The following is a 22,416-nucleotide window of genomic DNA, read 5'->3' as shown; positions in this document are numbered from 1 at the left end:
AACCAACAAACCCGCAGGTCTTTGGGATGTGGGAGAGGAAACCGGAGCACCCGGAGGAAACCCACGCAGGTCACGGGGAGAACGTACAAACTCCGTACACGCTCCGTACTTGAGTATAGAAGTTGGGAGGTCATGTTGTAGTTGTATAAGACGTTGGTGAGGCCGCATTTAGAATATTGTGTTCAGTTCTGGGCACCGTGTTGTAGGAAAGATATTGTCAAGCTTGAAAGGGTTCAGAAAAGATTTACGAGGATGTTGCCAGGACTAGAGGGTGTGAGCTACAGGGAGAGGTTGAGCAGGCTGGGTCTCTATTCCATGGAGCGCAGGAGGATGAGGGGAGATCTTATAGAGGCGTACAAAATCATGGGAGGAATAGATCGGGTAGATGCACAGAGTCTTTTACCCAGAGTAGGGGAATCGAGGACCAGAGGACATAGGTTCAAGGTGAAGGGGAAAAGATTTAACAGGAATCCGAGGGGTAACTTTTTCACACAGAGGGTGGTGGGTGTATGGAACGAGCTGCCAGAGGAGGTAGTTGAGGCTGGGACTATCCCATCGTCTAAGAAACAATAGACAATAGGTGCAGGAGTAGGCCATTCGGCCCTTCGAGCCAGCACCGCCATTCAATGTGATCATGGCTGATCATTCTCAATCAGTACCCGGTTCCTGCCTTCTCCCCATACCCCCTGACTCCGCTATCCTTAAGAGCTCTATCTAGCTCTCTCTTGAATGCATTTGGAGAATTGGCCTCCACTGCCTTCTGAGGCAGAGAATTCCGCAGATTTACAACTCTCTGACTGAAAAGGTTTTTCCTCATCTCCGTTCTAAATGGCCTACCCCTTATTCTTAAACTGTGACCCCTTGTTCTGGACTCCCCCAACATTGGGAACATGTTTCCTGCCTCTAACGTATCCAACCCCTTAATAATCTTATATGTTTCAGTTGGACAGGTACGTGGATAGGGACAGGTTTGGAGGGATATGGACCAAGCGCAGGCAAGTGGGACTAGGGTAGCTGGGACATTGTTGGCCGGTGTGGGCGGGTTGGGCCGAAGGGCCTGTTTCAAGCCAAGTCAAGTTTATTTGTCACGTACACATACACGATGTGCAGTGAAATGAAAGTGGCAATGCCTGCGGATTGTGCACAAAAAAGAATCACAGTTACAGCATATAAATAAAAGTTAACACAGAGAAGACCCTGGAGTTATAAACGTTAACAGTCCTGATGGCCTGTGGGAAGAAACTCCGTCTTATCCTCTCCGTTTTCACAGCGTGACAGCGGAGGCGTTTGCCTGACCGTAGCAGCTGGAACAGTCCGTTACTGGGGTGGCAGGGGTCCCCCATAATGTTGCTGGCTCTGAATCTGCACCTCCTGATGTATAGGTCCTGCAGGGGGACGAGTGTAGTTACCATGGTGCGTTCTGCCGAACGCACTACTCTCCGCAGGGCCTTCCTGTCCTGGGCAGAGCTGTTCCCAAACCAGACTGTGATGTTGCCGGACAGGATGCTCTCTACAGCCCCAGAGTAGAAGCAATGAAGGATCCTCAGAGACACTCTGAATTTCCTCAGCTGTCTGAGGTGGTAAAGGCGCTGCCTTGCCTTTACCCACCAGTGCGGCAATGTGTGTTGTCCATGTCAGATCCTCTTTGATGTGGACTCCCAGGTATTTAAAGCTGCTCACGCTGTACCACTCAGTGACTCTATGACAAGCGCCCGTGGTTAGGATCGAAGACGGGCCCTTGGCGCTGTCAGGCATCGACTCTACCGCTGCGCCACCGTGCCGCCCTTCAATGTTGCTGAGAGGTTCTACTTACAAGCAAGCACTCTCGCCTGTAGTGTGACATCAGCTCCTCGTCATGCCCCCGGTACATGCCTTTGGACAGGAGCTCTTTGTTGTGTTGGTAGGCGTGGATAAGGTAAATCAAAGCTTCACTGTAGCTGGAAAACAAAATTGGAAAGGTCCTCGTTACTTTACGCGGCAGCAAGAAATGTTCCTGCAACTTCGAGATAAGTGGAGATATCTCCAAGAACTCCTCCAGGCCTGCACAGAGCGGGGGGGGGGAAAAGCTTTATTATCGTTGGATCCAAGTCTGGAACCCCCTTACAGGTCACGACCAGCAACACTGAAAGGAATTCATTATTCGTAGGCACAAAATGCTGGAGTAACTCAGCGGGACAGGCAGGATCTCTGGAGAGGAGTGGGTGACGTTTCGGGCGATTCTTGCTATTGGGGGCGTGCAGCGTAGGTTCACCAGGTTAATTCCAGGAATGGCGGGACTATCATATGTTGAAAGACTGGAGCGACTAGGCTTGTATCCACTGGAATTTAGAAGGATGAGAGGGGATCTTATCGAAACGTATAAGATTATTAAGGGGTTGGACACGTTAGAGGCAGGAAACATGTTCCCAATGTTGGGGGAGTCCAGAACCAGGGGCCACAGTTAAAGAATAAGGGGTAGGCCATTTAGAACAGAGATGAGGAAAAACTTTTTCAGTCAGAGAGTTGTGAATCTGTGGAATTCTCTGCCTCAGAAGGCAGTGGAGGCCGATTCTCTGAATGCATTCAAGAGAGAGCTGGATAGAGCTCTTAAGGATAGCGGAGTCAGGGGGTATGGGGAGAACGGGGTACTGGTTGAGAATCAGGAACGGGGTACTGATTGAGAATGATCAGCCATGATCACATTGAATGGCGGTGATGGCTCGAAGGGCCGAATGGCCTCCTCCTGCTCCTATTGTCTATTGAGACCCTTCACCAGAGTACTCCTTTTCACAAGTTCACAAGTTATAGGAGTTGAAATTAGGCCATTCGGCCCATCGAATCCATTCCGCCATTCAATCAAGGCTGATCTCTGCCTCCCAATCCCATTCTCCTGCCTTCTCCCCGTAACCCTTGACACCCGTTCTAATCAAGAATTTATCTATCTCTGCCTTAAAAATACCCACTGCCTTGGCCTCCACAGCCCTCTGCGGCAATGAGTTCCACAGATTAACTACCGCCTGACTAAAGAAGTTCCTCCTCACCTCCTTTCTAAAAGAGCGCCCTTTAATTCTGAACGATTTTTCTCCACAGATGCTGCCTGACCCACTGAGATACTCCAGCATTTTGTGTCCATCTTCGGTGGTAGTTTGACGAAGGGTCTTGAAACTCCTCCTCATCTCCTTGCTAAAGCTACGTCCTTTTATTCTGAGGCTGTGGCCTCTGGTCCTAGACTCTCCCACTGGTGGAAACCCTCTCCACATCCGCTCTATTCAAAGCGTCCCCCCTTCCTTCTCTCCAGAGATGCTGCCTGCCCCGCTGAGTTACTCCAGCATTTTGTGTCTGCCTTCGGTGTAAACCAGCACCTGCAGTTCTTTCCGACTCATCATTGGTAGTGATTTATTCCTGTCATGTGCGCCGAAGACACTCAATATATACATAAGCAAATCCATGGTTGAGTATAACAGGTAGAGGGGGTGGCATGGTGGGGCAGCGGTAGAGTTGCTGCCTCACAGCGCCAGAGACCCGGGTTCGATCCTGACTACGGACGCTGTCTGTACGGAGGTTGTACGCTCTCCCTGTGACGGCGTGGGTTTTCTCCGGGTGCTCCGGTTTCGTCCCACATTACAATGACGTGCAGGTCTGTCGGTAAATTGGCTTCGATAAAGATTGTAAATTGACCCTCGCGCGTAGGACAGTTCTAGTGTACGGGGTGATCGCTGGTCGGCACGGACTCGGTGGGCCGAAGGGCCTGTTTCCACGCTGTGCCTCTGATATAAACTAAACTAAAAATACAGATTAAAAAAAAGTCCAAGGTCCACAAAACAATATTGGGTTCCATCAGGTCACCCCAGGACCTCCAGTGTTCATGAGAAAGCAATCCAAGACTGTCCAACCTCCCCCTGGAGCTAATACCCCCTACAATATTTAAAAGAGATTCGGGCAAGTACATGGATAGGAAAGATTTAGAGGGATATGGGCCAAACACGGGCAGGTGGGACGAGTGTAGCTGGGGCATCTTGGTCGGCATGGAAGAGTTGGGCCGAAGGGCCTGGATGCACTATGACTAGGCTTGCCAACTTCCTCACTCCCAAATAAGGGACAAAGGGTGACGTCACCGTCCCGCGCCCCACGTGACCTCACCCAGCCAACAATGGCGGCCGCCCAGCCTGGGAGGCGGGTTGCTACACATCCTCCGTTAGGCAGCGCCCGGGCCTCCGGGCCTACACTGTCCGGGCCTACACTGTCCAGGCCTACAGTGCCCCCCGGGCCTACAGTGTCCGGGCCTGCAGCACCGTCTGGGCCTACAGTGGTCCCTGGGCTACAGTGTCCAGGCCTGCAGTGCCATCCGGGCCTAATACGGGACAAGGGCGGATCCTTGAGGGGCAAACCAATTTAACCCAAAATACGGGATGTTGCGGCTAATATGGGACAGTTGGCAACCCTAACTATGACTCGATGGCTAAATCGTCTCATAGCCAAAGCTCGCAGCATGAAGCAAGAAGCTGCCTATTTGCCAGCAACGTGTCACATTCCCCAGCTCACCTCTCAAGGAAAATAAATTTTACAACCCAATTATAACGCTTCTGCACAATGTCACGACACAACCTTTTTTCTGAGAAGCACCAGGAATATTTCCTTCAATAAAGTGCCAAAGATAATCCGTCATATGACAAGTGCCTTCTCAGTATTTCCCACAAAATCGCTCAGACATCAGTGAGGTTTATTTTCTTCAACGAGTTTCAACCTTGAGCCCGGTTGTCGCTCAGCGGGTAGAGACGCTGCCTCGCAGCGCCCAGAGTCCAGGGTTCGATCCCGACTTGGGGAGCTGCCTGTGTGGAGTTTGCACGTTCTCCCTTGTGATCACGGGGGTATTCTCCGGGCGAGAATAGACACAAAGTGCTGGAGCAAGTCAGCGGGTCAGGCAGCATCTCTGGAGGGAAGGGAATTAGGTGACGTTTCGGGTCGAAACGCTACATCAGACTACCCCCCCTTTCCCTCCAGAGAGGCTGCCTGACTGGATCGGCTAGGCTTGTACACACTGGAATTTAGAAGGATGAGAGGGGATCTTATCGAAATGTATAAGATTATTAAGGGGTTGGGCACGTTAGAGGCAGGAAACATGTTCCCAATGTTGGGGGAGTCCAGAACAAGGGGCCACAGTTTAAGAATAAGGGGTAGGCCATTTAGAACAGAGATGAGAAAAAAAAAATTCAGTCCGAGAGTTGTGAATCTGTGGAATTCTCTGCCTCAGAAGGCAGTGGAGGCCAATTCTCTGAATGCATTGAAGAGAGAGGTAGATAGAGCTCTTAAGGATAGTGGAGTCAGGGGGTATGGGGAGAAGGCAGGAACGGGGTACTGATTGAGAATGATCAGCAATTATCACATTGAATGGCGGTGCTGGCTCGAAGGGCCGAATGGCCTACTCCTGCACCCATTGTCTATTGCCTATTGAGCCGCCGAGTTACTCCAGCACTTTGTGTCTATTCTCCATGGTCGTTTGATCAAGGGTCTCGAAATTCCTCCTCATCTCCTTTCCAAAGGTGCGTCCTTTTGTTCTGAGGCTGTGGCCTCTGGTCCTAGACCCTCCTCCCACTCCATATCCACTCTATCCAGGCCTTTCACTATTCGGTAAGTTTCAATGAGGTCCCCCCTCGTCCGTCTAAACTCGGGAAAGTACAGGCCCAGTGCCGACAAAAGCTCATCGTACGTTATCAAACATTCATCATAAGAAAATAGCACCTAACTAGAGAGGAACAGGGGTAGATAAATCAGCTCCACTTATAGGAAGGAACTGCAGATGCTGGTTTACACCGAAAATAGACACAAAATGCTGGAGTAACTCAGCGGGACAGGCGGCATCTCTGGAGAGAAGGAATGGGTCACAAGAAGGGGAAGGAAAAATGAGAGATATAGACAGTCATTTAGAGATATAGATATGATGTAGATATAAGTTACTGAGTCTGAAGAAGGGTCTCGACCCGAAACGTCACCCGTTCCTTCTCTCCAGAGATGCTGCCAGTCCCAGCTGAGTGACTCAGGCATATTGCGTGTCCACTTTCCGTCTCTCTCTCTGCCTTTCGGTGACAATACCGCCCATCTCCACCCGACCCCACCAATGCATTGACGGTTGCCAACTTTCTCACTCCCAAATACGGGACAAAAGGTGTCGTCACCGCCCCGCGCGACCTCACCCAGCCAGCGGCCACGTGCTCACGCTCCACCAATGGCGGCCGCCCGGACCGGGAGGCGGGTTGCTATGCAACCTCCGTCAGGCGGTGCCTGGGCCTCCGGGCCTACACTGTCCGGGCCCACAGCGGCCCCCGGGCCTACACTGTCTGGACCTACAGTGTCCGGTCCTACAGCGCCCCCCCCCCCCAGGGCCTAATACGGGACAAGGGCGGTCCCGTACGGGACAAACCAATTTAGCCCAATGTCCGGGATGTGCCGGCTAATACGGGGCAGTTTGGCAACCCTAATGGTAGAAGACATCAGGTTAAAGCACGGCACACCTCTCAAGGGCGAACAGGTTGCCTCTGCTGGGCCTTGCAGCCGATAAAGACAGGCGTTCGAAGTCAGGTTCTGGCAGCCAAAAACAACCGTAGCCAGTGCAATAAGAACCAGGGGAGGGACAACTGGAACAAGAGCCTCCATTGATGGCTGGGTTCTTTCATTCTCCAAACGGGCCAAGCCATCATCTGTAAAAAATCTTCGCTGGATACACTTGACAGCTGTGAATACACACAGGGCTGGTTGTGGGAACAGAGTCAGAGATGCAATCCAGATTTCTACTTTGAAATGATTTCCAAAGTGCCGAGCTTGCGAAAATAACTTCAGGCTTGGCCCCTGAAGTCCGGCCTACTGAAGATGATACACACCCCCACCCCTGAGTCCTGATCGGCAAACCCCTGCTGTTCAGGTGCAGGGCTGCATCTGACACCTACTCTAGTTTACTTTGGTTTATTGTCACGTGTACCGAGGTACAGTGAAAAGCTTTTCGTTGCGTGAGGGAGGGGGAGGAAGGGAGGGAGGGAGGGAGAGAGCGAGGTGAGGAGAGAGGGCGGAGAGCGAGGAATGGCAAGGGATGGAGAGGGATGGACGGAGAGGGATTGAGGGGGGTGAGGGAGAGAGAGGGAGGGAGAGAGAGAGCGAGGGAGGGAGTGAATGAGGAAAGGAGAGAGGGGGGAGAGCGAGAGAGAGCAAGGGAGGGAGAGGGATGGACGGAGAGGGAGAGCAATGGAGGGAAGGAGGGAGAGTGAGTGAGGGAGAGAGCGTGGAAAGGAGAGGGGGAGAGCGAAGAGCAAGGGAGGGAGAGGGATGGAGGGAGACGGATGGAGAGGGAGCAAGGGAGAGAGGACGAGGGAGGGAGGGAGGGAGGGAGAGTGAGGGAGGGAGGGCGAGGGAGGGAGAGAGTGGGGTAAGGAGAGAGGGGGGAGAGTGAAGGGTGGAGAGGGAGAGCGAGGGACAATAGACAATAGATGCAGGAGGAGGCCATTCGGCCCTTCGAGCCAGCACCGCCATTCAATGTGATCATGGCTGATCATTCCAAAACAGTACCCCGTTCCTGCCTTCTCCCCATACCCCCTGACTCCGCTATCCTTAAGAGCTCTATCTAGCTCTCTCTTGAATGCATTCAGAGACTTGGCCTCCACTGCCTTCTGAGGCAGAGAATTCCACAGATTCACAACTCTCTGACTGAAAAAGTTTTTCCTCATCTCCGTTCTAAATGGCCCACCCCTTATTCTTAAACTGTGGCCCCTGGTTCTGGAAGGGAGGGAGGGAGAGAGAGGGAGAGTGAGGGAGAGCGAGGGAGGGAGGGAGGGAGGGAGGGAGGGAGAGTGAGGGAGGGAGGGAGGGTGAGGGAGGGAGGGAGAGTGAGGGAGGGAGGGAGAGTGAGGGAGGGAGGGAGAGTGAGGGGGTTTTGAGGGGGGGGACGGGGAAGGTGCAGACATGTAAAGCCCCCGTCTCTGGGTGGAAGGCTGAACTGTGTGGGCCTCTGTAACACATCAAACACGGTCGGCAGCTGTCAAAATGTTCAGGGACGTTTCTCAGAACTGGGAGATCGGGCTGGCGGGCGGGCAGGATGAAGGAGGGAGGGAGGGAGGGAGGCCGAGCTTGAATTCCTTCTCACAGCGGTCGTCCGGTTTTCGCTTCTAAAAACACTCGAGCCCCCCGGCAGGCCGAGCTGGAAAAGGCCAACGTTTCGCGACGCAAATACCCAGGCGCAACGTAAAACCCCCTGCGAGCTGAGCTGTCTTGTCGCGGGGCAGACTAAACCAGGCTGGTAAATGCTGGCGCTGCATAATTCAGGTCCCCCCAGACAGAGGGAAGAGAGGACGTCGCCAACTAGTCCCACGCCAGGCTCACCGGCAACTCGGACACTTATTTGAATCGCTGCTTAGAGGAGAGAGGGAACAAGGAGCATGGCCGAGAACCTGAGGGATGACACAGATGTAAAGCATCAATATACAATAGGTGCAGGAGGAGGCCATTCGGCCCTTCGAGCCTGTACGCACCGCCATTCAATGTGATCGTGGCTGATCATTCTCAATCAGTACCCCGTTCCTGCCTTCTCCCCATACCCCCTGACTCCGCTATTAAGGTCAAGGAAACAGGCGAAAGACCGGAAAGAAATATTAAGCGAGAAAAGGTTTGAAGTTGTAAAACTACAACGGTGACAATGGTGACAATGGGCAGAAGAAATAAGGAAAAAAGGTTTATTGGAAGTCTGGATGGGGAACGACAGATGCATTATGAGCGAGTTACTTTAATAACCAATTTACGCAAATTATGATGAGTCTGGGATCGAGAGTTGGTGCCCATTAGAAACCGGGCCGAGACTCCTCGCACTTGCCCAGCGATAGGTGTGACCGGGGAACAGTGGCGGCTCTCTGCAGCAGCACTGAGCTGTATTTGAACCTTGTTCCAGAGCCGTGCATTGCCATGTAAATATGCCCTGGAGCGCTGTCACATTCAGTCACCGGTGGACGGACGGGAAGTCGCGCAGGACGGAGGGCTCAAGATCGTTCCCCGCTCGGTCCCTGACAACGGGGACGGCCGTCACTGCAGACGGCCAAGGCAAGGTGGGGGCAGCATTGGTGGGCAACTTCACACAGGCGTGGAGAACCGCAGTGTCCAGCCTCATGCTAATGTGTGAGAGGGGGAGGGAGAGAGAGAGAGAGAGAGAGAGAGAGAGAGAGAGGGAGAGAGAGAGAGAGAGAGAGGGAGAGAGAGAGAGGGAGAGAGAAGGATATAGAGATAGGGAGAGATATAGAGATAGAGAGCGAGAGAGAGAGAGAAGGATATAGAGATAGAGAGAGAGCGAGAGAGAGAGAGAGAGTGAGAAGGATATAGAGATAGGGAGAGAGCGAGAGAGAGAGAGAGAGTGAGAAGGATATAGAGATAGGGAGAGAGCGAGAGAGAGAGAAGGATATAGAGATAGGGAGAGAGCGAGAGAGAGAGAGAGAGTGAGAAGGATATAGAGATAGGGAGAGAGCGAGAGAGAGAGAAGGATATAGAGATAGGGAGAGAGCGAGAGAGAGAGAGAGAGTGAGAAGGATATAGAGATAGGGAGAGAGAGCGAGAGAGAGAGAAGGATATAGAGATAGAGAGAGATATAGAGATAGAGAGCGAGAGAGAGAGAGAAGGATATAGAGATAGAGAGAGAGCGAGAGAGAGAGAGTGAGAAGGATATAGAGATAGAGATAGAGAGCGAGAGAGAGAGAGAAGGATATAGAGATAGAGAGAGAGCGAGAGAGAGAGTGAGAAGGATATAGAGATAGGGAGAGAGCGAGAGAGAGAGAGAGTGAGAAGGATATAGAGATAGAGAGAGATATAGAGATAGAGAGCGAGAGAGAGAGAGAAGGATATAGAGATAGAGAGAGAGAGCGAGAGAGAGAGAAGGATATAGAGATAGAGAGAGAGCGAGGATATAGAGATAGAGAGAGAGAGCAAGAGAGAGAGAAGGGTATAGAGATAGAGAGAGAGCGAGAAGGATATAGAGATAGAGAGAGGGAGCGAGAGAGAAGGATATAGAGATAGAGAGAGAGAGCGAGAGAGAGAGTGAGAAGGATATAGAGATAGAGAGAGGGAGAGAAGGATATAGAGATAGAGATAGAGAGAGAGAGAGCGAGAGAGAGGATATAGAGATAGAGCGAGAGAGAGAGATATATAGAGATAGAGATAGAGAGAGAGAGAAGGATAAAGAGAGAGAGAAAGGATATAAAGAGAGAAAGGATATAGAGCTAATATCGAGAAGGATATAGAGAGAGAGATAAAGATATATATATAAAGATATATATATATATATATATATATAGAGAGAGAGAGATAGAGAGAAAAAAAGACAGATAAACTTATAGAAATAGAGAGACAGAGAGAGAGATAAAGGGTAGAAAGAGATAGAGAGGGGGAGAGATGGAGAGATGTAGAGAGGGAGAGTGGGAGAGATGGAGGAGCTCAGAAAGAGATCAGGAGAGAAAGCAATAGAGCGAGAGATAAGGAAAGAAAGAGAGCGCGAGAAAGAGGTAGACAAAGAAAGAAAGAGATAGAATGAAATAGGAAGAGATAAAGAGAAAGAGATAGAGAGAGGGAGATAGAGATCGAGAGAAAAAGAGATAAGGAGAGGGAAATAGGGAAAGCGTTAAAGAGAGAGGCAGAGACAGTGAGATGGTGATTCCCATTGACCTGGGTTCTCTATGGCATAAAGACCCAAGGCGAGCAGTGAATGTGGCAAGGCTATGGGAGTGGAACACCCCATCCTGGCTGTGGTCTGAAGATGTGCCTCACACCCACCTCCAGCCTTGCCATCCCAGTACAACCGCAGCAGTGACATCCAGCAGACAACGTGGAACATTGCAGATGTGTCACAGCATAGTAAATCCAACCGGGCTAACCACCAACTCCAACTTCATCCGCACCGTCGTACAAAGTGCCATGAAGTGGAACGTCACCTCCAACAATCTGCACGCTCCACGATCCCTCTGCTCCAGGACTTACGGTGGGTAGAGTCGCTGCCTCACAGCGCCGGAGACCCGGGTTCCATCCTGACCACGGGCGCTGCCTGCCTTCTCCCCACAACCCTTGAAACTCGTTCTAATCAAGAATTTGTCTTTGTCTCTGCCTTAAAAATATCCACTGACTTGGCCTCCACAGCCCTCTCTGTGGCAGTGAGTTCCACAGATTAACTGCCCTCTGACTAAAGAAGTTCCTCCTCACCTCCTTTCTAAAAGAGCGCCCTTTAATTCTGAGGTCATGACCTCTGGGCCTAGACTCTCCCACCAGTGGAAACATCCTCTCCACATCCACTCTATCTAGGCCTTTCATTATCCTGTAAGTTTCAATGAGGCTCCTGTGTAGAAAGGAACTGCAGATGCTGGTTTAAACCGAAGATAGACACAAACTGCTGGAGTAACATTGGGGCAGATGCTGGCAGCATCTCTGGAGAGAAGGAATGGGTGACGTTTCGGATCAAGATCCTTCATTTCGTTACGTGACTCCAAGATCATTTTCAGTTAACAGCAATTCCCCATTTTTCTGCCTTAAATGTGCTGAGGAAGTACATTAGCTTGAAGCAAATATACAGCTTTTCCATTTTGATCAGGGGCAAGTAATTAATTTTACAGAAAGTAAATCGGAACTGATGCACTTTTTTCAGGGCTGATGCAAAGCCACGAATGTTATGACTCTCTGCTTAAAAACAGATCACGCAATCGGCCAAGACAGATTAAGCACGGTGGCGCAGCGGTAGAGTTGCTGCCTCGCAGCGCCGGAGACCCGGGTTCCATCCTGACCACGGGCGCCGTCTATGCGGAGATTGCACGTTCTCCCCGTGAACCTGCGTGGGTTTTCTCCGGGCGCTCCAGTTTCCCCCCACACTCCAGCGACGTGCGGGTTTGTAGGTTAATTGGCTTCGGTTTTTAAAAAATGGTAAATAGACAATAGACAATAGGTGCAGGAGGAGGCCATTCGGCCCTTCGAGCCAGCACCGCCATTCAATGTGATCATGGCTGATCATTCTCAATCAGTACCCCGTTCCTGCCTTCTCCCCATCCCCCCTGACTCCGCTATCCTTAAGAGCTCTATCCAGCTCTCTCTTGAATGCATTCAGAGAATTGGCCTCCACTGCCTTCTGAGGCAGAGAATTCCACAGATTCACAACTCTCTGACTGAAAAAGTTTTCCTCATCTCAGTTCTAAATGTCCGACCCCTTATTCTTAAACTGTGTGGCCCCTGGTTCAGGACTCCCCCAACATTGGGAACATGTTTCCTGCCTCTAACGTGTCCAACCCCTTAATAATCTTATACGTTTCGATAAGATCCCCTCTCATCCTTTGTCCCTAGTGTGTGCAGGGTGATGCCAGTGTGCGGGGATCGCTGTTCAGCGCGGACGCACGCGGTGGGCCAAAGGGCTTGTTTTTCCGCGCTGTGTCTCTCTGAACTAAACTAGTTAAAAAGGAAAATAAAAGTTTGCACTTTCAGCGATCGCACTTGCTCACATTTCAGTTGCAAAACAGCTGCCGATCGGACGTGCCAAGTTGGGTCCACTGTTCACGAAGTTTATAACTTTCTTGCAGATTAATTTTTCAGAATGGACAAACCCCCCCCCCCCCCAGCTCAGTTTCAGTAATTAGTGGGCCGTGATACCATCTCCATGCAATGAGAGGTATTTTGTGAAAATATGTCAGCATGCTTTTGAAATCCCACAATTGAGGCATTACAATTCTTCACGGCTGTCATCGCCTGTAGACAGTGCTGCTGCTGCCCAGCCGGGCCTCAGCTCGGACAGCATGTAAGTTAAGGCTGGGACTACAACAGCCCGGCACTTGCTGTGCCTGATATAATCACTGTCTTACCATTTCTTCTGGAACATCTCCAGGCCGATCATTATGCAGACGGTGGTTTCTCGAAACCTCCGGTACTCACGATGCCACCTCTGAAACAAAAGCAGAACACGAGGAGGTTGCGTTACTTGGTGTTACGTTCTGTTGCCTCCTGCAACTTCCCTTAAGTCGACTGACCAATGAACGTCGTTTCGATGGGAGCCCTGAAACCTTATACCAGTCTGGGGCCGGGGTCGGCGCCACGGTGGCGTCTGGAGAGGTCGGTGCGGCGGTCGATGATGGCGCCGACTGAGGGACGAGGACGGACACGTGGAAGTGAGGACGCCGCGCTCTGCCAAGAGAAGGAATGAAAGAGGACCCAGTGTGGGGGACCGCCGTGAGGGAGGGGGGGAAGAACAAAGGGGGACCTGGCGTTGGGGGGGGAATTTGTAACTTTGTCAACGCCCTTTACGTGGCTACCATTTGCATACCTATGCATGCAAAGAATTTCACTGTGGCTTGTCACATCACGGTGGCGCAGCGGTAGAGTTGCTGCCTTGCAGCGAAGGCAATGCCGGAGACCCGGGTTCGATCCCGACTACGGGCGCCGTCTGTACGGAGTTTGTACGTTCTCCCCGTGACCTGCGTGGGTTTTCTCCGAGATCTTCGGTTTCCTCCCACGCTCCAAAGACACGCAGGTTTGTAGGTTCAGCCACGATCACATTGAATGGTGGTGCTGGCCCAAAGGGCCGAATGGCCTACTCCTGCACCTATTGTCTATTAATTGGCTTGGTGAATATAAAAATGGCCCCTTGTGTGTGTAGGATAGTGTTAGTGTCCGGGGATCGCTGGTCGGTGCGGACCCGGTGGGCTGAAGGGCCTGTTTCCCCCCTCCTCTCCTCCCCTCCTTTGCCTCCCTCCCTCCCCCCACTCCATCCCCCTCATCCCCCCCTCCCCCTCTAGATTTAAACCTTAAAATGTGAACAACTTAAAAAATATAACACCGATTTCAATGAAACCTCTTCCATTAGCGCCAAAGGGACGACGGTGAGTAAGGTGGGCCTAAAATTGTCACGCTATCGTGCACCGTTTTGGCTGTAGTTCAGGAACAAACAAACAAACAAACGAGAGTTTTAGTGTATAGATACGGTAACCAAATACACACTGACCTCGTACTCCTCCATGTTGACCTCCTTGGGTTTGATTAACTCGAGCTTGGCCCGAGCAATCTTCATCACACTGCGGCACCTGGAACACATCGACCATGGAATGGGTGAGTCTCAAAATCAAAATGGCAGGTAACACCACGGGAAATTATACACACCCCTGCCTCAAAGATATCACAAGGCAGATCGCTGTTATGCAGACGAACATGGCAAATATTATGTGTAGGACGGGTCTGCAGATGCTGGTTTAAACCGGAGATAAAGAACAAAAAAGCTGGAGTAACTCAGCGGGACAGGCGGCATCTCTGGGGAGAAGGAATGGGCGACGTTTCGGGTCGAGACCCTTCTTCAGACTTTCTTCAGTGGAATTTAGAAGGATGAGAGGGGATCTTATCGAAACGTATAAGATTATTAAGGGGTTGGACACGTTAGAGGCAGGAACCATGTTCCCAATGTTGGGGGAGTCCAGAACCAGGGGCCGCAGTTTAAGAATAAGGGGTAGGCCGTTTAGAACGGAGATGAGGAAAATACTTTTTCACCCAGAGAGTTGTAAATCTGTGGAATTCTCTGCCTCAGAAGGCAGTGGAGACCGATTCTCTGAATGCATTCAAGAGAGAGCTAGATAGAGCTCTTAAGGATAGCGGAGTCAGGGGGTATGGGGAGAAGGAAGGAACGGGGTACTGATTGAGAATGATCAGCCATGATCACATTGAATGGCGGTGCTGGCTCGAAGGGCCGAATGGCCTACTCCTGCACCGATTGTCTATTGTCTATTGTCTAAGACGGGTCTCGAGCCAAAACGTCACCCATTCCTTCTCTCCAGAGATGCTGCCAGTCCCGCTGAGTTACTCTGTGGTAAATATTATGTTTCATTTAGAGATAAAAGCATGTAAACTGGCCCTTCGGCTCACCGAGTCCACGCCGACCAGCGATCACCCCGTACACTAGTTCTATCCTACACACACTAGGGACAATTTACAGAAGCCAATTAACCTACAAACGTGCACGTCTTTGGAGTGTGGGAGGAAACCGGAGCACCCGGAGCAAAACCACGTGGTCTCGTGGGGAAAGTGCAAACTCCACACAGTCAGCACCCGCGGTCAGGATCGAACCCGGGTCTCTGGCGCAATGAGGCAGCAACTCTGCCGCTGCGCCACCGTGACCGCCCCATTTCACCTACAATGATCAGCACATTCTCCCCGTGACCTGCGCGTGGGTTTTCTCCGGGCGCTCCGGTTTCCTCCCACACTCCAAAGCCGCGAAGATTTGTAGATTAATTGCTCTGTGTAAATTGTAAATTGTTCCTAGTTTGGTTTAGTTTAGTTTAGTTTACCGAGGTACAGCGAGTAGCTGAGGAATGCGCAGGATAGTGCTGGTGGATGCAGTGATTGCTGGTCGGCGTGGACCCGTGGGCCTGTTCCCGCTCTGTATCTCGGAAAAAAAACCTTTTGAAAAAATACCTTTCATCAAACGTGAGGTTGCGATCGGCAAACTGCTCGAGCAGGGTCCTCTCGATGATCTTCTTCGGTGCTTCGTTGTGGAGCAGGTAGACCACCACGTGCTTCAGCCGGTTGTCATTTTCCAGGGTGGTGTCCTCCTGTGCCAGCCTGACCAGGCGCGAATACTCCGCAGTGAACGCCTGCAGGCAGATGAAGCACACCGGGCATGCGTTCAGAAAGTCACAGTGTCACAGTGTCACAGAGATACAGAGTCACAGAGTCACAGAGACACAGAGTCACAGTCACAGAGACACAGAGTCACAGAGACACAGAGACACAGAGACACAGAGACACAGAGTCACAGAGTCACAGAGACACAGAGTCACAGAGACACAGAGTAACAGAGACACAGAGATACAGAGTCACAGAGTCACAGAGATACAGTGTCACAGAGTCACAGAGATACAGAGTCACAGAGACACAGAGATACAGACACAGAGACACAGAGACACAGAGATACAGAGTCACAGAGACACAGAGATACAGACACAGAGACTCAGTCACAGTCACAGAGATACAGAGTCACAGAGACACAGAGACACAGAGACACAGAGTCACAGAGACACAGAGACACAGAGACACAGAGATACAGACACAGAGATACAGAGACTCAGTCACAGAGTCACAGAGACACAGAGTCACAGAGACACAGAGTCACAGAGACACAGAGTCACAGAGATACAGAGTCACAGAGACACAGAGACACAGAGACACAGAGATACAGACACAGAGACTCAGTCACAGAGTCACAGAGTCACAGAGATACAGAGTCACAGAGACACAGAGACACAGAGTCACAGACACAGAGTCACAGAGTCACAGAGACACAGAGACACAAATTCACAGTGTGGAAACAGGCCCTTTGGCCCAGCTTGCCCACGCCGACCAACACTTATTCCTCCAAACCTGTCCCACCCATGTGCCTATCTAAATGTTTCTTAAACGTTTCCATAGTCCCTGCCTCAACTACCTCCTCTGGCAGCTCGTTCCATACACCCACCACCCTTTGTGTGGAAAAGTTACACCTCAGATTCCTAATAAATCTTCCCCCCCCCCCCCCCCCTCACCTTGAACTCAGTCCTCTGGTTCTTGATTCCCCTACTCTAGACAAGGGACTCTGTGCATCTACCCGATCTATTCCTCTCATGGTTTGGTATACCTCTCTCAGATCACCCCTCATCCTCCTGCGCTCCAGGTGCTGGTTTTACACAAAAGGACACAGAGTGCTGGAGTAACTCAGCGGGTCAGGCAGCATCTCTGGAGAACGTGGATAGGTGACGTTTCACAGAGTGCTGGAGTAACTCAGCGGGTCAGGCAGCATCTCTGGAGGACATGGATAGGTGACGTTTTGGGTCGAGACCTATCTTCAGACCGATTGAAGATGGGTCAATCAGTCTGAAGAAGGTCCCAACCCAAAAGGTCACCTAACCATAACCAAGATCCTGCCTGTCCCACTGAGTTACTCTAGAATATGTAAGCATGCAGGTACAGCAGGCAGTGAAGAAAGCTAATGGCATGTTGGCCTTCATAACAACACTGGAATTTAGAAGGATGAGAGGAGATCTTATCGAAACGTATAAGATTATTAAGGGGTTGGACATGTTAGAGGCAGGAAACATGTTCCCAATGTTGGGGGAGTCCAGAACAAGGGGCCACAGTTTAAGAATAAGGGGTAGGCCATTTAGAACTGAGATGAGGAAAAACTTTTTCAGTCAGAGAGTTGTGAATCTGTGGAATTCTCTGCCTCAGAAGGCAGTGGAGGCCAATTCTCTGAATGCATTCAAGAGAGAGCTAGATAGAGCTCTTAAGGATAGCGAGTCAGGGGGTATGGGGAGAAGGCAGGAACGGGGTACTGATTGAGAATGATCAGCCATGATCACATTGAATGGCGGTGCTGGCTCGAAGGGCCGAATGGCCTCCTCCTGCACCTATTTTCTATGTTTCTATGTTAACTTAATCCCTCTTCGGGTCGGCTCAGGGAGTAGATGTTGGCGTCACAGTTGCACAGCGGTAGAGTTGCTGCCTTACAGCGAACGCAGCGCCGGAGACTAAGGTTCGATCCTGACCATGGGTGGGTGTCTGTACGGAGTTTGTACGTTCTCCCCGTGACCGGCGTGGGTTTTCTCCGAGATCTTCGGTTTCCTCCCACACTCCAAAGCCGTACAGGTATGTAGGTTAATTGGCTTGGTAAATGTAAAAATCGTCCCAAGTGGGTGTAGGATAGTGTTAATGTGTGGGGATCGCTGGTCGGCCCGGACCCGGTGGGCCGAAGGGCCTGTTTCCGCACTGTATCTCTAAACTAAAAAGTTTAGAGTGCAGAGAAGATTCGGGAGCCAGACATTTGGGTCCGCACTTGAGACAAGCTACACAAAAGCTAAAGTACTATTATTGCCTAGTCGGGCTTAATGAGCAGTTTTGATGCTTTCAATTGTAGGTGTAAGGTTTGAGGGCACTGTTTAAACAGCAGATTGAGGGGGCTTGGTAATATAATTGAGATTGGAGGGCGTGGGGGAAAGATTTGAACGGGTCTGAACAATATGGTTACTCGAAGTGATAGCAAATCTTTATCACAGCAGGCAGGTTGGGTATGATGTTGTACACGTAGAAACATAGAAAATAGGTGCAGGAGGAGGCCATTCGGCCCTTCGAGCCAGCATCATGTTCATTGTGATCATGGCTGACCATCCACAATCAGTAACCCGTGCCTGCCGTCTCCCCATATCCCTTGATTCCGCTAGCCCCTAGAGCTCTATCTAACTCTCTTTTAGATTCATCCAGTGAATCGGCCTCCACTGCCCTCTGTGGCAGAGAATTCCACAAATTCACAACTCTCTGGGTGAAAAGGTTTTTTCTCACCTCAGTTTTAAATGGCCTCCCACACCTTGTCATGAGCTGGGCCCAACACTGTCAGTCACACCGTGGACATCAGTAGAAGCACAAGTGAACAAGCACCTCCTCCAACCTCATCTACTGTATCCGCTCTTTCAGGGTGTCAACTCCTGTACGTCGGCGAGGCCAAGCGCAGGCTCGGCGATCGTTTCGCTGAACACCTCCGCTCAGTCCGCCTTGGCCTATGCGATCTCCCGGTTGCTAAACACCTTAACACCCACCCCCCCTCCCACTCCCACACTGACCTTTCTGTCCTGGGCCTCCTCCATTGTCAGAGTGAGGCCCAGCGCAAATTGGAGGAACAGCACCTCATATTTCACTTGGGCAGCTTACACCCCAGCGGTATGAACATTGACTTCTCTAACTTCAGATAGCCCTTGCTCTTCCCTCTCTCTTCGTCCCTCCCCCACCCTAGCTCCCCGACTGATTTCACTGTCCTCCTGATTAATGTTCCTCTTTGTATGCCTCCTAGTCACTTTCCCCTTATCCAACAATGAACCATTCTAGATTTCCTTTATCATCGTCTCCTTTGATCTGTCGTTTTCACACTTTACCCCTCCCCTGACTCTCAGCCCGAAGAAAGGTCTCGAATCGACCCTTCGAAACGTCACCCATTCCTACTCTCCAGAGATGCTGCCTGCCCCGCTGAATTACTCCAGCATTTTGTGTCTATCTTCGGCGTAAACCAGCACCTGCAGTTCCTTCCTGTACATACTGCTTATATTATGTTGCTGCCAATTTAGTTCCCTCTCATTCTGCTATTTGGACGCTCTCCGCGTGATAGCGTGGGTTTACGCCGACATTGCAAAGACGTGCGGGTTTGGAGGTCAATCGGGGGAGTGGATGAGAAAGTGGGATAACATAGAACTGGTGTGAATGGGTGATTGACGGTCGGCATGGAATGAAACAGCGTGGAAACAGGCCCTTCGGCCCAACTGACCAACATGTCCCAGCTACACTAGTCCCACCTGCCCGCGTTTGACCCACATCCCTCCAAACCTGTCCTATCCATGTACCTGTCCAACTGTTTCTTAAACTCTGGGATGGTCCCAGCCTCAACTACCTCCTTCAGCAGCTCGTTCCATACACCCACCACCCTTTGTGTAAAAAAGTTACACCTCAGATTCCTATTAAATCTTTTCCCCTTCACCTTAAACCTATGTCCTCGAATTCACCTACTCTGGGCAATCTATTCCTCTCCTGGTTTTATACACCTCAGTGGGCCGAAGGGCCTGTTTCCACGCTGTATCTTTAAACTAAAGTAAACCTGTTCTCTATATTTTACAGTCTGACAAATAATGTTCAACCGTAAACATTAATTCTGTTTTTCTTTCCACAGATATTACCTTAACTGAGTGTAAGGTATTCAGGTCCATGCGTTCTAGGAGCAGAATTAGGCCATTCGGCCCATCAAGTCTACTCCGCCATTCAATCATGGCTGATCTATCTCTCCCTCCTAACCCCATTCTCCTGCCTTCTCCCCATCACTCCTGACACACACGTACTAATCAAGAATCTATCAATCTCTGCCTTGAAAATATCCACTGACTTGGCCTCCTCCACAGCCGTCTGTGGCATTGAATTCCACAGATTCGCCACCCTCTGACTAAAGGAATTCCTCCTCATCTCCTTCCTGAAGGAACGTCCTTTAATTCTGAGGCTTTGGCCCTCCTGGACTCTCGCACCAGTGGAAACATCCTCTCCACATCCACCCTCTCCAAGAGTATCTCCGGCATTTTGTCATTTTGATTTCCAGTCAACTTTCTCCTGGCTTTTATAATCAAAGAACTCCAGTCAAACATCCATCAAGGGCAGTTATTAATCAACGTCTGCTTGGTGGGAGCCCTGATTGGTTTGGTTTGTCAGCATATAGAGGTGTATATTCTTGGATTTCAGTTTAAATACATCCTGTTTGGACACGATTGAAGTCTGCTGGCAGAGGCCTAGGCCTGGAAACAAAATGGCTTTTCAACTAAATTTGATAGAAGTCTGAGTGTTGGTGCCACGAGTCATGAAGGCCCAAATGGATGCATGCATAATGTATATTTGTGGGGTTCAGACTTGACCCGGGCTGATTTCACAGCAAGCAAGGGTTTCGCTGGAACGAGATGCCACAAGAGGTGTCGGAAGGAACTGCAGATGCTGCTTTACACCGAAGATAAGACACAAGACGCTGGAGTAACTCTCAGCGGGACAGGCAGCTCCTCTGGAAGAAAAAGGAACGGGTGACGTTTCAGGTCGAGACCCCTCTGCAGACCGGATAAGTCACCCGTTCTTTCTCTCCTGGGATGCCGCCTGAACCGCTGAGTTACTCCAGCGTTTTGTGCCCATCTTCGGTGTAAACCAGCATCTGCAGTTCCTCCCCGACACATTTTCACAAGGCAGAGTTTAGTTCAGAGATACAACATGGACACAGGCCATTCGGCCCACAGAGTGCATGCCGACCATATCATCAACCATTCCACACTAGTTCCACTCATCCCTACACATTAGGGCGGTCACAGTGGCGCAGCGGTAGAATTGCTGCCTCGCAGCGCCGGAGACCCGGGTTCGATCCCGACTACGGGTGCTGCCTGTACGGAGTTCGCACGTTCTCCCCGTGGGTTTTCTCCGAGATCTTCACTTTCCTCCCACACTCCAAAGACGTACAGGTTTGTAGGTTAATTGACTTGGTAAATGTAAAAATCGTCCCTGGTGGGTGTAGGATCGTGTTAGTGTGTGTGGGGATCGTTGGTCGGCACGGACCCGGTGGGCCGAAGGGCCTGTTTCCTCGCTGCATCTCTAAACGTTAAGGCCAATTAACCTACAAGGTCACCCGCTGATTGGGATATTTGAGCCGGTGGGCATTTTTTGACAACTATGATACGAGCGATACAGCTTTGACCTGTAGCTCTTTTAGTTTTTCCTCGTTAACTGATGGACCAGATGACATGCGGGAGGAAAACGGAGGATCCAAAGGATTACTGGTTACAAACCCGCACGTCTTTGGGATGAGTGAGGAGGGGGGCAGTGGAGCACCCGGAGGAAACCCACACGGTCGCAGGGAGAACGTGCAAACTCCGTACAGTCAGCACCCGAGGTCAGGATCGAACCCGGGTCTCAGGCGCTGTGAGGCAGCGGCTCTACCCACTGCGCCACCGTGCCGCCCCTGCTATGTGGCAGGTGGGCGGCACGGTGGCGCAGCGGTAGAATTGCTGCCTTACAGCGAATGCAGCGCCGGAGACTCAGGTTCCATCCTGACTACGGGCGCCGTCTGTACGGAGTTTGTACCTTCTCCCCGTGACCTGCGTGGGTTTTCTCCGAGATCATCGGTTTCCTCCCACACTCCAAAGACGTGCAGATTTGTAGGTTAATTGGCTGGGCAAATGTAAAGAAAATTGTCCCTAGTGTGTGTAGGATTGTGTTAGTGCGCGGGGATCGCTGGGCGGCGCGGACCCGGTGGGCCGAAGGGCCTGTTTCGGCGCTGTATCTCGGCGCTGTATAGTTGCCTATTCCATAACAGTGACTGCAAATTAAATTGGAATTCAGTTGTTGCAAACTGCTTGGGACATTGAGATTGCCCTTTGGAATCTAGAGACAGTGTGGAAACAGGTCCATTGGCCCACCGAGCCCACACCGACCATCAATCACCCTGTACACTTGCACCATCCTGCACACACCAGGGACAGAGGAAACATAGAAAGTAGGTGCAGGAGGAGGCCATTTGGCCCATCGAGCCTTGTGCCTAAGTCCCTATCTACCTTGGGGCACTTGGTGATTCCAAAGCTGAGGAAAGAGGTGGCGTCCTTCAGACTGCCGGACTTCAGCAATGGAGATTCATTGTGATCATGGCTGATCATCCACAATCAGTAACCCGTGCCTGCCTTCTCCCCATATCCCTTGATTCCGCTAGTCCCCAGAGCTCTATCTAACTCTCTTTTAAATCCATCCATTGAATCAGCCTCCACTGCCCCTCTGTGGCAGAGAATTCCACAAATTCACAACTGTCTGGATGAAAAGTTTTTTCTCATCCCAGTTTTAAATGCCCTCCCCTTTATTCTTGGACTGTGTGGCCCCTGGTTCTGG

At 50.9% G+C, this 22,416-nt stretch overlaps 1 protein-coding gene across 6 annotated transcripts in view; it reads right to left on the bottom strand.

Moving 5' to 3' along the window:
* Window positions 1-22,416, bottom strand: part of usp25 (ubiquitin specific peptidase 25) — a 151,677-nt gene that overhangs the window by 4,397 nt on the left and 124,864 nt on the right. For all 6 annotated transcript variants that reach the window (XM_078409739.1, XM_078409740.1, XM_078409741.1 and 3 more), the window contains 4 exons: window positions 15,424-15,602; window positions 13,967-14,045; window positions 12,831-12,910; window positions 1,814-1,937 (listed from right to left, as the gene is read on the bottom strand). In XM_078409739.1, coding sequence (XP_078265865.1) covers window positions 1,814-1,937; window positions 12,831-12,910; window positions 13,967-14,045; window positions 15,424-15,602 — 462 coding nt within the window. The remainder of the gene's footprint in view (window positions 1-1,813; window positions 1,938-12,830; window positions 12,911-13,966; window positions 14,046-15,423; window positions 15,603-22,416) is intronic.

Source organism: Rhinoraja longicauda, chromosome 12, assembly GCF_053455715.1.
Source record: "Rhinoraja longicauda isolate Sanriku21f chromosome 12, sRhiLon1.1, whole genome shotgun sequence".
NCBI lineage: Eukaryota > Metazoa > Chordata > Chondrichthyes > Rajiformes > Arhynchobatidae > Rhinoraja > Rhinoraja longicauda.
Note: the sequence above shows the minus strand (reverse complement) of the source record. Positions and strands in the feature narration are given on the sequence as shown.